General features: G+C 27.7%; 1 protein-coding gene across 3 annotated transcripts; it reads right to left on the reverse strand.

Annotated features, from left to right (window-relative positions):
* Window positions 1-1,159: 1,159 nt before the first annotated feature.
* LOC109805147 (putative protein phosphatase 2C 9) lies at window positions 1,160-7,047 on the reverse strand. Of its 3 annotated transcripts, none has more exons than XM_083067580.1 (6): window positions 6,406-7,047; window positions 5,092-5,331; window positions 4,270-4,546; window positions 1,918-2,072; window positions 1,489-1,668; window positions 1,160-1,408 (listed from the first exon to the last, which is right to left on the reverse strand). In XM_083067580.1, the coding sequence occupies exons 1-5, from the start codon at window positions 6,433-6,435 to the stop codon at window positions 1,528-1,530; spliced, it is 843 nt and encodes a 280-aa protein (XP_082923706.1). In that variant the 5' UTR covers window positions 6,436-7,047; the 3' UTR covers window positions 1,160-1,408; window positions 1,489-1,527. The 3 variants fall into 3 exon arrangements, with proteins under 3 accessions (XP_082923706.1, XP_020222725.1, XP_082923705.1); XM_020367136.3 differs by having other exon boundaries at window positions 1,160-1,668; window positions 6,406-6,498; window positions 6,846-7,045; XM_083067579.1 differs by having other exon boundaries at window positions 1,160-1,668; window positions 6,406-7,045.
* Between the last annotated feature and the right edge of the window lie 5,185 nt (window positions 7,048-12,232).

Consider the following 12,232-nt stretch of genomic DNA (forward strand, 5'->3'; position numbering starts at 1 on the left):
ACAAATTTTCCATGAATTAGTATTGTGTTGGGCGTTAAATGGCCCATGCCGAATGTCATTTGACATTGTTCGTACATAACCGTGACCTTAACTATGTTGGGTTGAGTGTTGCAGAGAGGGTGTTGTCCTCTACATGTCAAACATGATAACATCAAAATCAAGTTTATGATATCCATAAAAATTGTATCACTAGATGTTAGCTTTCAAATGTCATTGAAATTACTCAAAAATGAAGTCTAGAACTCAAATGATGATTAGATTAATGAGAAGATGTCAAGCTATTGGATTTAAGCTAAAACACTTAAGTTTTGTAATTTTAAAAAATAATAGATGGCAACATTAACTCTGGAGGTTAACATAGAATTTATAAATAATTTCCTTAACTTTCTAACACAGTTAAGATCAACTTGATAACAAATATATACCTTTAAATATTGTATTTGTACCATACAAGCTCATAAAAGATTAGGTTATTAAAATGTAGTATGTGAATGGTGACATGAATTACCTTAACTTTTAAATATATGATCTTATGAATAGGTTGAGGTACCTATATTAATGTTTAGGAAAGATAAATTATGAAAGAGAACAATTGTGAATAAATGATGATATTAGTTGATTGTTAAAACATCATCATTAAAAATATAAAATTTAAAACTATAAAATTCAACACTTAAATCCAAAAGGCTATAAATTAAAATCATGTCTCAAAATTAAAAAATAATCATCATTTCAAAATAGATAAATCAACTTAAATTTAAGAAATAAAAAATCAAATTGAACATTTAAAAGATATAAAAGATTAAGATGAATCTTTAAAAAAAAATCTGAAAGTATAATTTAACATTCTTCTTGAAATGAATATTCCTTATATCCATAAAAGAGATTTCATGAAATTGTATCTTTCACATAAAAGTATTTTTCAAAAAGTTTATCTAGGACTTAATTTAGCCACAACTCTGTTCCCAAAGATAATGAACACGAAAATTTTAATGGTTCATTTTTAGAACATGAAACTCCCATTTTAAATCATCAGGAGAGGATCTATGCCTACTGATTTATGATGAATTTGAAGTTTGAAAAAAATTTAAAAATTTCAGATGTTCAAGAAGCTAAATTATTTCAACATCTCCTTCAAAAAAATAAATAAATAAAACGATTTCAAGAAGCAAGAAAATAAGGCATTCGAGCTAGTGGAATTTTGAGTACATCGTAAATGTTGTTTATGATAAACGCAAAACTCCTTCGTTCAAATGTAAAAACTATGTCCATCTCCACACTGCCACAAATAATAATGCAAATTACAAAAGAAAAATTATGCTATTAATCTACAGAAAACAAATCATGAGATACTAAATGGCACCGCCTAATTTGAAGAGCTTCAATTTTACAGAGGAATGAGCAAAACCTATGTTGTAGAAAATGAATTTCATGAGATCTCCCAACAAATGGAAGGGATATTGGAAGTCAAGATTGACTAATATATACCATGAAAATTTAGGTAGTAGTTATGCTGTGTTCCGTTTTTCATCCCTTGAAACGAACTACAATGCACGAAATATCATCTTTACTCTCTCTGCTCAATGCCTCAGCAACTAGTTGTTTCGCTGCCTTTTGTGGATCTTTTACCCTTCTTGCAATATCAACTGCCTCTTGGTTTCCCATTACCTGAAATTGAATGAAATGAACGATTATATTTTATGTACAATATTTGAGTTATGATACATGCACAATAATCCATACAACAATTTATACAGCATCATATTATGTATCTATCTTTTTACATCATTAATAAATATAATAAATGATGTGATAAAGAGATAGATAGACACAACAAATGATGTTATACAAATTGTTGTATAAGTATATTTCTCTTTAAGAAATAATGGACAGAAAGATGTTATATTGATGGATAACCTTCCAAAGACCATCACTAGCAAGTATCAAAAGCTCAGAATCTGAGTCAATATCAACATGTTGCACATCAGGATCAGATCGTAGGTGTGATTTTAGGTTTTTGTCTCCAAATGCTCGAGAAACTGCAAGCTGCCCATTCACTCTTGCAACATCTCCTGATATAATCCCCCACAAGTGAACAAATTACTCCAATTTACATAACACAAACAAAAAGGACTCGCTAATGTTGCGAATACCCTTCTATACTATCATCAACATGCCATATAAACCTTAATAAGAGTCGAGGTTTTAAATTGTGATTATGATCATGGTTCTGGCAATTTCTATGTAATATTTTATTTAGTGGGCAAATAGCCACATGTGGCTGAACTAAAAACCTTGACAATGGTCAAAATTGCAGTCGTGGACTGTTTTTTAAAACCATGCTAAGGGTACAGTTTTATTAAAACTATCCTACTCATCCTTCATTATCTAATTTTATAAAAAGTTACTGGAGTAGAATTGACATATGCTTGTGTATGTGACTATGCTTGCATATATAGTAATCGCTAATTAGCATTTGTGAGGCATCATATACTCATTGGGGAATGATGATTGTACTCTCTATAAGTGAAGCTCAGAGTTATTCGACAAATTGATCAGATGCCTTGAATCAGAACATGATTGAATGATCGTAAAAATTAGTAGCATGTTCCACTAATAGCATTTAACAAATTTGAACCAAACTTGGATTTCCATTTGGTCCATGACTTCTGTCAAGATAGTTCAACATAAGTGGCACCTGAAGTGTTTTTTGCCAAAACAAATGATTCCACAAAAGTCAAATTGATTGGTCACATGCAATATACATTTACCAACATGTTCATGACTTAATTACTGTTATTCATCACCGTGTCTATTCAGAGGGGCATGGTCAAAGCCACTGAAATTACAACCAAATTAAAAGACTTAAAACACTCAACACCAAGAAGTAGTAAACAATTTAATTCTTCACACACAGAAAATCTCAAGCAAGATTTTACAGTTAAGTACCATGAAGTTTAAGTGCTAACCTAGATACTAAACAACTTGTTAAAATTGTGAATTTAAGTTCACCATTCTGTTCAAGGATAGGACACAAAAGCAAGAAGAAACTTGTTCTTGCAGAGGACAAGCAAAAGCTTTTGGAAGAGCACAAAAATCAAGACTTACAGTCTTGTTTAATTGACTATCCAAGTCATCGGCACTCTCTAGCACTGTGGGACAATCCTAATGTGATCAGCGAGTTATTAAAACTGGAGATTGCATCTGTATCTATTATTATTATGGATTATGTAGGCATGCAGCCAACAGATATGAACAGTTGCAGTAAAGCCAAAGCCAATGACTTCTCAGAAATACATTCTTTGTGAGAATTACATAAAAGTGAGAGTTTTTTAATCAGAAACAAAAAACATATTTTTTCACACCCAAAGTTATAACAGAGATTCTATAATTGACTTATATTAGAACTTTTGTTATTAGTAAGATCTTATATTTCAGTAGATGCCACTTGCCAGCTTTAAAAATGATATGTGCCTTAAATCTTAAACTTTTAATGTCTGGAGCCTAAAATGTACAACAATTGCAATTTAGTCAATGATTTAAAATATATAATAATCAGCCCTTACATTGTTAAAAGTTAAAACTCATTTCATGTCACTCCATTTTGCTATCTGTGCTGGGAAATGATGTGAATTTTATTTTTTTTATAACACTGCTCAACTCAAGACATGTCATTCCTACCAAAAAAATATCGGAATAAAATACAAATACGTGAACAAATTGCGAGACAAGAGTGGAATTGAGGGGAAAAATAAGGTATATTTTATAATATATATTTTTAGAATAAATAATTCCATTATAAATAGAATATCGTATTATAAAATTATTAATAACTAAATAAATTTTTATTATTAATACATAATAATTCAATAAAAACTATGCTTTTTAAGAAATTGTTATATATTAAATCAGGTTGAACAACCGGAAACATAACTTAAACACATCCTAAAAATGCATTGGATTCAATTTCAAAGCTCAAGCTCGTCCAAATCAATTTTGGGCTAACATCAGATTAGCGTGCCGAGTTGGTCCATGCTCACCCTTACTTCAACTGGATGTTAGTAAACTATTTTTAAAGACAAGGTAAGATGTATATCACCATGTGTCTTTCCCTTCCTCTTTGAAAATGCAAATGAAACTCATGATGTATAAATACCTTTCACAAGAACTTCACATCATTGAAAACTCATAGAATGACAAGATATATCCCGCATTGAAGATGTAAGCAATATCTCACAGACATATACACATTAAGGTTTATAAAAGAACCTGGCATGTTAGAGACAAAGCCGCCTTTGTTCTCGATGATGCCCCTTTCAGTATTGGGCTCATGATCAATGGTCATCTGTATGGCTTCCCCTCTTCTTGACAGAACAGCTCGTGAATCTCCAACATTTGCTACCCATAACTTCTGATTATTAATAAGAATTGCTGTCACTGCAGTTGATCCTCCTCTCCCCAAATCAGAACTGTGAGAAAGAATGGCCTGATCTGTTGTCTCATAAGCTTTAATGATGGAACTGGCTGTATCAGTCCAGAAATCCTCCTGCAATAATCCAAAATAAAATTATGCCATGAGTCATTACAAGGATTCAAAAATAAAATTAGGCCAAACTACAAGTTTGTTTGACAAGAGCGATGTTTTTACAGATTTCATCAAGAGATCAAGTTCAATCAGACTATGGGCTCGATTGGGTAAACTTTCCCAAAAGTACTTATAGGAGAGAAAAATAGGAAGGAAAAACAAAATAAATTTCTCTATAAACTGAAATTAACTTATGCATAAGCTAATTTATAGAAGTTCTCTACTTTTGGTTTCTTCAAAATCTTAATTTTAACAAATGCATAAGCTAGTTTTAACTTATGAAGAAATTTATTTCAAATTTCCTTTTTATTTTTCTCTCCTAGAAGTGCTTTTGGAAAAGATTATCCAAACAGACCCTATATTTCATATTGTCTATATTGATCACAAAAAAAAAGAGTATGGGAAGAAACTAGGAAAAAAAGGGGGGAAACTTTGGCCAAGGAATCAAATGTGATTAAGGTAATATTTGATGCATGATACTTCTTAAAATTGGTTCAGTGACTCACTTCCTCCAAGATATTAGAAAAGAGATGCTTTTGTAAATAGGCCGGCACAGTGTCCCCCAAGTGTCCATCATATATAGCAAAAAGTCCTAATTCCCGCTCGCCAAACTTGGCAATTTTCGCTACATGGTAGTCCTCCATTGGGTGGTTTGCTTTCCCTTTAACTAGGCTAAAGCCATACTTAACTGAGCACTGATGGCCCTTACCCTTGCCAGAGCTACATGAAGAGTTTCCTCCAACCACCTGAAAACTATGGAAGTTAAAATACAGTAACAAAAGAATCTACTGTTTAACATAAAATACAATGCAAGGAACATGATTCAAGTATTAAAGAAATGATTAAAAAACAAAGGAACATAGTTCATTATCAAAGGAACATAACATAAATGCAATGCAAGGAAAGAGGAAGTTGTCAAATGTCAATACACACCATTCAAAAATAAAACAGAGAAACACATTCTGTACTACATAACTCCGGTTTTAAGTGTCAGATTTAAAATGCCAAGCCCCCAGAATATTAACTATTTATCAGCACCACCAACAACCAAAGGAGATAGAAATAAAACATAGATCATAAACAATGTTTTAAGAAACAGCCCACAACTGCAATTTCGGCTGCAATGTCAAGGATTTTAGAACCCCTACAACTGCAGCATCACAACTGCAATTGTGTTTGCAATTTCCCACAATGTGAATAATCACCACAAAACCGTGACTACAATTTAAAACCTTGCTCATAAGTAGACCAAAACGCACTCATGAAACATCCAAGGGTCAAAAGTGGATTTATTAGACAGCTTTGGTGTTTAAAGCAACCATTTGAATCGAGAGGTGTCTCGCAAAATTAACTTACATCAGAAAGTTCAATGCTAAATGCTCAAACTACTCCAGCACTGTAAAGTACCTAATCCATGTCAAGACTCAAGAAACAAGCCAGTATTTGGTTTTGCATTTAAATTTTTCAGGCCACAAAGAAAGTAGAGAATCCCATATATGATCATATCAATAAAAAAGCTGTCTTGAAACACGAAACGTATAGCATATGCTCATATCTAGTTATTATCCACGAATGCTCATATCCATGTTACCCCCAATCAGTATCTGCTACTTTTCTGAGGTTACAGATTAAAAGCACAAAAACAATCCTTAAGTTTCAATTTTCATTATCAAGTAAGCATAGAAAAATAAATTTTGAGACAGTTCTGAACCATTCACTGCACAAACGCCCCCTCTAAAATACATGGAAATCACCAAAGGATTTGTATACGCATGAAGATTGATAAATAAAACATTAATAAAGAGGCCAGAAATCCTCACCTTAGAGTCGAAGCAACAGAAACAAGCCATTTAATAATTCAGCCCCACCTCACCTTCCTCCTCTATCACTCAACATATAACTCTTCTGCAAATCTTCAAAACCGAAAATTTCACAAAAGCTTGACGTCAGAGAAACTCCAAAACTCTCCAACAACAGCGAATTATCAGCAAAACATTCCGATCACTCAAGCAAGCAATTCCAACAACCCTCCCCTAAAAAGAGGGGGCAAAAAGGAAAATTTTCAACGCCTAGATGATCAACTGGCTCAAAAAATTCCCCAACCAATCCAAAAATCTCAACTTTAATGAGAAAAACGAGAGGAGAGATCGGTATGGGAAGTGGGTCGTCTCCTTTATGGAAAAGGAAGAGAAAGCAAAAACTTGTGATAAAAAGAGGATATTAATAAGAAAGAATAGAACAGAAGATGAAAGGGTGTAACCGTCTGGTTGTTGTTGAGAACAAAAGGCAAAGGTTGCCCTTATTGACTTTGCAGTTTTGTAGTTGTTTTATTGCTATGCTGACACACTTTGTTTGATTATTTCATACAGCTGTTTTGAGGTTTCATAGTTTTCTCTCTCTCATCCCTGGGTGGAGTGGGGACTTCTCATAGACTTCAAAAGTCAGCAACACTTTCTAGCCTCACAATTTCTCTCTCTGTATCTTCCTATTAATTCTCTCATTTGATTTCCCCTCCCACAGATACAGCTCTTGTCCCAAAAGGATAACAAAAACAATTTTATTCTCCTAAGTCTTTGAATTTTTTTATTTAATTTCACTTGCTTAAGCAAACAATATGAATAAAAATAATAAGCTATTTACACTATCATCTAATAAAAATTATTAAGTGAGATAAATTTGTAACTTTTATTTATTAATAAGTTTTATTAATTAATAGCATAAAACAGTAGAAAATCATTAAATTCTTATAAATATTATGATTTAATAGTAAGAAAAAGAGTTATTTCCTACCTCTTATTTTTTAAAAATTATAAATAAAATAGAAAAGATAAATTGAATAGATGATTGATGGTGGTTACTTAGAAAATACGAGAAATATAATATTTCATTAAAAGTAAAAACTAAAAACAGTTATTCATCATATATCTTATTTATAATAGATATAACGTGATATAATGATGCATTAAAAATAAAAATAAAAGATAGTTATTTATAATTTATTCTCTTTATAATAAATAAGATATATATTTATCTTATTTATTCTCTTTATAACGTGATATCTTATTTATAATGTTTCATTATCTATAGTTTTCTAGTTAATAAAAAATTACAAAAATAATAAATATTAAATTTAGATTCTTATATATTTATCTCAAAAATTTTTATCACTAGAGTATATATATATATATATATATATTTGAAATATAAAGGAATTTTACAAATATTATAAATAAAAAAATTATTAACTTTTTCAATAATTATTAAAAAGAAGAGTCATACTTGTTATAATTTTTATTTGACATATAAATTAAATAAATTTGTTAGTATTCTTTTATATGATAGTACTATATGATATAATAAGGTAGAATTGGATCTGCATTAAATAAGTCAACTCCGCAGGTTAGATTTTTCAGACAGGACATTAACTTTCTGAGCATAGAAACATACAATCAGCAATTGACGACAAAAGAGGATCATGGGTTTAATCTTTGATCTTATTTTATTTCCTATAAACGAGACATTAAATGCCAAATGTGAGAGTGAAGAACTGAGAAGCTGCAACTTTGAAGGCAAGGAATCTTGTGGGGCTCAGGTTTAATTTTAGATGAAGTTAAAAATGTTAGGGTCAGAAAGTCAGCAACCATCCTGCTCCAATTTTTGTTTTTTGTTCTAAATTATAGTGCAGGTCCACCAACTAGTATATGTACCAGCAAAAGCTGAATGGTCAAATTCCAGTACCAGAGTTGTTTGGTTGTTCATGTGCCTCTGCAACATGTCCTATGTCCCTAACAAGCATTTCACCCAAAATTGTGGGATTTCAGTTTCAAATTTAAATTTCAAACCATTAAAAAAAAACTATTAAAACCATGTTCAAACTAAATTGCCCTTTTTTCTCCCCTTCATCAGGTAATTGATTCACTCAACTCTTTTGTTATAATTCTTCTGTATTGGTTGTAACTATTAAGATCACAAATATTGTTATATATAGTATGACTGTTTTTTTTTATTTTTATTTTTCCTTTCGTCAGTTAATTGATTTATTCAAATCATTAGTATAATAAATTTTGAATATCACAATTTTTTTTAGATACACAAATATGGTTATATATATAGGATGACTGTTAATATTTTTCCTTTTATCAGTTAATTGATTTATTCAATATAATAAATTTTGAAGATCACAAATATTTTTTTTTTTTAGATACACATATATTGTTATATATAGGATGACTGTTATTTTTTTTTCTTTCATCAGTTAATTGATTTATTCAAATTATTGGTATAATAAATTTTGAAGATCACAATTTTTTTTTGTTTAGATACACAGATATTTTTATATATAGGGTGACTGTTAATTTTTTTCCTTCCTTCAGTTAATTGATTTATTCAAATTATTGGTATAATAAATTTTGACTTCTCCTATATTTGTAGTAAAAAATTAAAAAAAAAATCATCAAATAATACCATCAAAAATTGTTATATATATAAAGAGAGAGGATCAAATGATACCATTATAAATTATATCAATCATTACACTTTGTATTATATGTGAATTTTTCAAAATTTATCATTAGATTAAAAGTTTTTTATTTATATATCATATATACAAAAATTTTATATTAATTTAAGATGATTTGATACCTCACTAATATAGATCAAAATTATGTAATATATACATTTTAAAAATATAAAATATGAACAATTTGATTATTTTTAAATTATTGTTCAATTTTAACAAAATTTATTACAAACATATAAGTTGATATGAAATTATAATTTAACAGTTATATCAATAAAATTCACAGTTAAAATAAAGTTATTAAATGGTGTAATAATCGATAAAAACTACATTAGTATCATTTGATTCCTTCTTATATATATGTATATCATAAATTATTTAATTTTTAGTAATTATTTTAACCGTTTAGGAAAACATTAATTGATTGGTCATTTAAAATTATTTTTATATTAACAATACATTAAAATTTAAATTTATTTATAACATTTTAAATTATTATTCTTTATATTTCTAATTTATTGATTAGTAAAAAATTATTATCATCATAGGTTATATCTATTTTTTAAATAGTTAAAAACTTTTATTAGTATTCATAAATATCTACATATAATTCTAATAAATAGGTAGTTTTAGTATTACAAAGTTTAGTCTTAAACAATATTTAGGATTCAAGTCTTTTGAATAAAAAAATAATAATTGAGATTTAAAAGAGAAGACCTTATTAAAAGTGACTAATAAAATTTATTGATAGAAATTAATAATCAACAAATTTAATAATTATTTTATATTAATATTATTATTATTATTATAATATATATATATATATATATATATATATAATAAAGACATCCATATTCTGTTTTGTGACTTCATATATGTTTTATTTAATATATTTTGAAAAATAATCACTTGATTTTATCAATTTTGTAAAAGAACTTTCATAAAATAATTAATTTATCAATATATATATATATATATATATATATATATATATATATTTACTCTCTTTAAATTATAAATAAATCTTCATGACAGGTGAATCAAAATATAAGAATATTTTAAATTAATTTCATGATATGATTTTAAAATATCCTTTATTTAATTTATTTTTTTCAATTAAAAAAAATTGATATCAAGTTTTTCACTCCAAATCTAAATTAAAAAATTAATACAATAATTTTTTTTCCAAATTTAAAGAATGTAAAAATAATTTATATAAAGCATATAAATCAAAAAAAAAAATCACATAATGTCAACATTTATTTATTTGTTTATTTACCGTTTTCAGGACAAAATCACATACAGAATTTATATTTCATTATAAAATAAAATGTGTCATCCAACATGTTTCATTATAAAGTTAATATTAAAACATATATGCAGTCCCTGGACGCAAAAAAAATCTGTCAAAAAAGAATATTCAACATCTCAGTCTCACCATCTGAAATTAGTCGATGAAATGTTAAGGATTAACATTTGTAAAATGGATAACTAATAAAATTTTAGATTGGAAAAGAAAAATGAAAAAAAAAAGTAAAATATACTTCTTAATCTTTATAATTTCACACTTTTACTTATTTTATCGTTTAGTCTTTGTAATTTAAAATAAATATTTTTATTTTTATATTTATATTTATTTTATCCTTTTTAATCCTTTTAAGATAAACTTTTTTAGTTTCTATATTTAGAATTTTCTAAATTTTAGTCTTTATCATTAATTTTTTTAATAATATTATCTATTTTGTGTTGACATAGTAAAAATTTACAATTTTATAAGAAAATTTTTTTTTAATAATTAATGTCGCATATGAAAATACAAAAAGAGTTCTAATTCAGAATAATCAGTAAAATAAATTTGACATATAAAATTAAATTAATATATCTATTACATCAAAAATAAACATAACAACATTAAAAAAAAATTGATGTCGGTGATTAAAAAGATTAAAAAATTATAAATATAATAACTAAATAATTTATCTTAAATTATAAAAATTAAAAAAAAAAAAAGAACTTAAAAAATATTTTAATGAAAGTATAGAAATAAAAAAATATTTTAATCCTTAAAAAAAATGGCATAAGCATATGATAGTGGATGTGGTTATTATTACAAACTTGAAAGGGTCAACGCTGCATGCAGTGTTTGTGTTTGGTGGAATGAATAAATAGCACAAAAGCCAAGTCAAATCCCATCCAGATTTGATGGCCCAAAACAAAAGGAATCAAAAAGAAAAAGCTGTTGTTATTTGTTAACGTTAGCATTGTCATCATCGCATCCAACAAGCCACGAGATCACACGCGTGGAAACAAACAGTCACTTAGGTGTACGAGGTGGGGTATTGCCACGTGTACACCCCCCTTTCTGAAGAACACAGGAACTTGCCCCCTAATGATCCATATGCAGTGCACATATATGCACAACAGTGAAAATCTCCCACTTGATGGATGAATTAGTGCTGGGACTTATGGTCATCTTGATATACGACAAGCTATGAGAATAGATTCAAGCGAATAAAAGAAAATGTCTTGCTTAAACTATATTAAAAGAAGAAAAAAAAGTACAAAGTAAGTCTTTCTCTTCATAATAACCTCTCACTCATAGAATTCGTTGGAGTCTTTCTATTATCTTTTTCCTTTTTTCTACACAAAAATAATATAGGAAGAATTTAATAATAATACATTGTCAATATAAAAAAAGTTATAAAAAATCAATAAATCACAATTTATATAAATTTTAAGATAATTATTATTAAAGTTAATAAACTTATTATTTATGTAAATTATTATTGGATGAGAATGTAAAACTTGAACTTATTATTTATACAGACTGATTAGATAAAAATGTAAAATACAAACTTATTATTTAATATCTATATATAGACTATCATATTTCATAATTGACTATTAAAATTATATATAGACTACCATATTTCATAATTGACTATTAACATTATATATAGACTATCATATTTCATAATTGACTATTAACAGTCATTGATTACGATTCTTTTCATTTCAAAATCAAGCAAAGAAAAATAATTAAACAGAAAATTACATGAAGTGAATACTAAATCTTTCATATTCTTAATTAATCATTTTATTTACTAAAAAAGATAGTATTATTTTTT

The sequence above is a fragment of the Cajanus cajan genome, chromosome 1 (assembly GCF_000230855.2).
Source record: "Cajanus cajan strain Asha chromosome 1, NIPB_CcT2T_4, whole genome shotgun sequence".
NCBI lineage: Eukaryota > Viridiplantae > Streptophyta > Magnoliopsida > Fabales > Fabaceae > Cajanus > Cajanus cajan.

Bases quoted from the DNA above. Each gene is read 5' to 3' on its own strand.
- LOC109805147 (XM_083067580.1), bottom strand. From the start codon at position 6,435: ATGGCTTGTTTCTGTTGCTTCGACTCTAAG. The intron at 5,332-6,405 runs GTGAGGATTTCT...CATAGTTTTCAG, and splicing joins TCTGTTGCTTCGACTCTAAG to GTGGTTGGAGGAAACTCTTC. The intron at 1,669-1,917 runs GTTATCCATCAA...ATTCAATTTCAG, and splicing joins CTAGTGATGGTCTTTGGAAG to GTAATGGGAAACCAAGAGGC.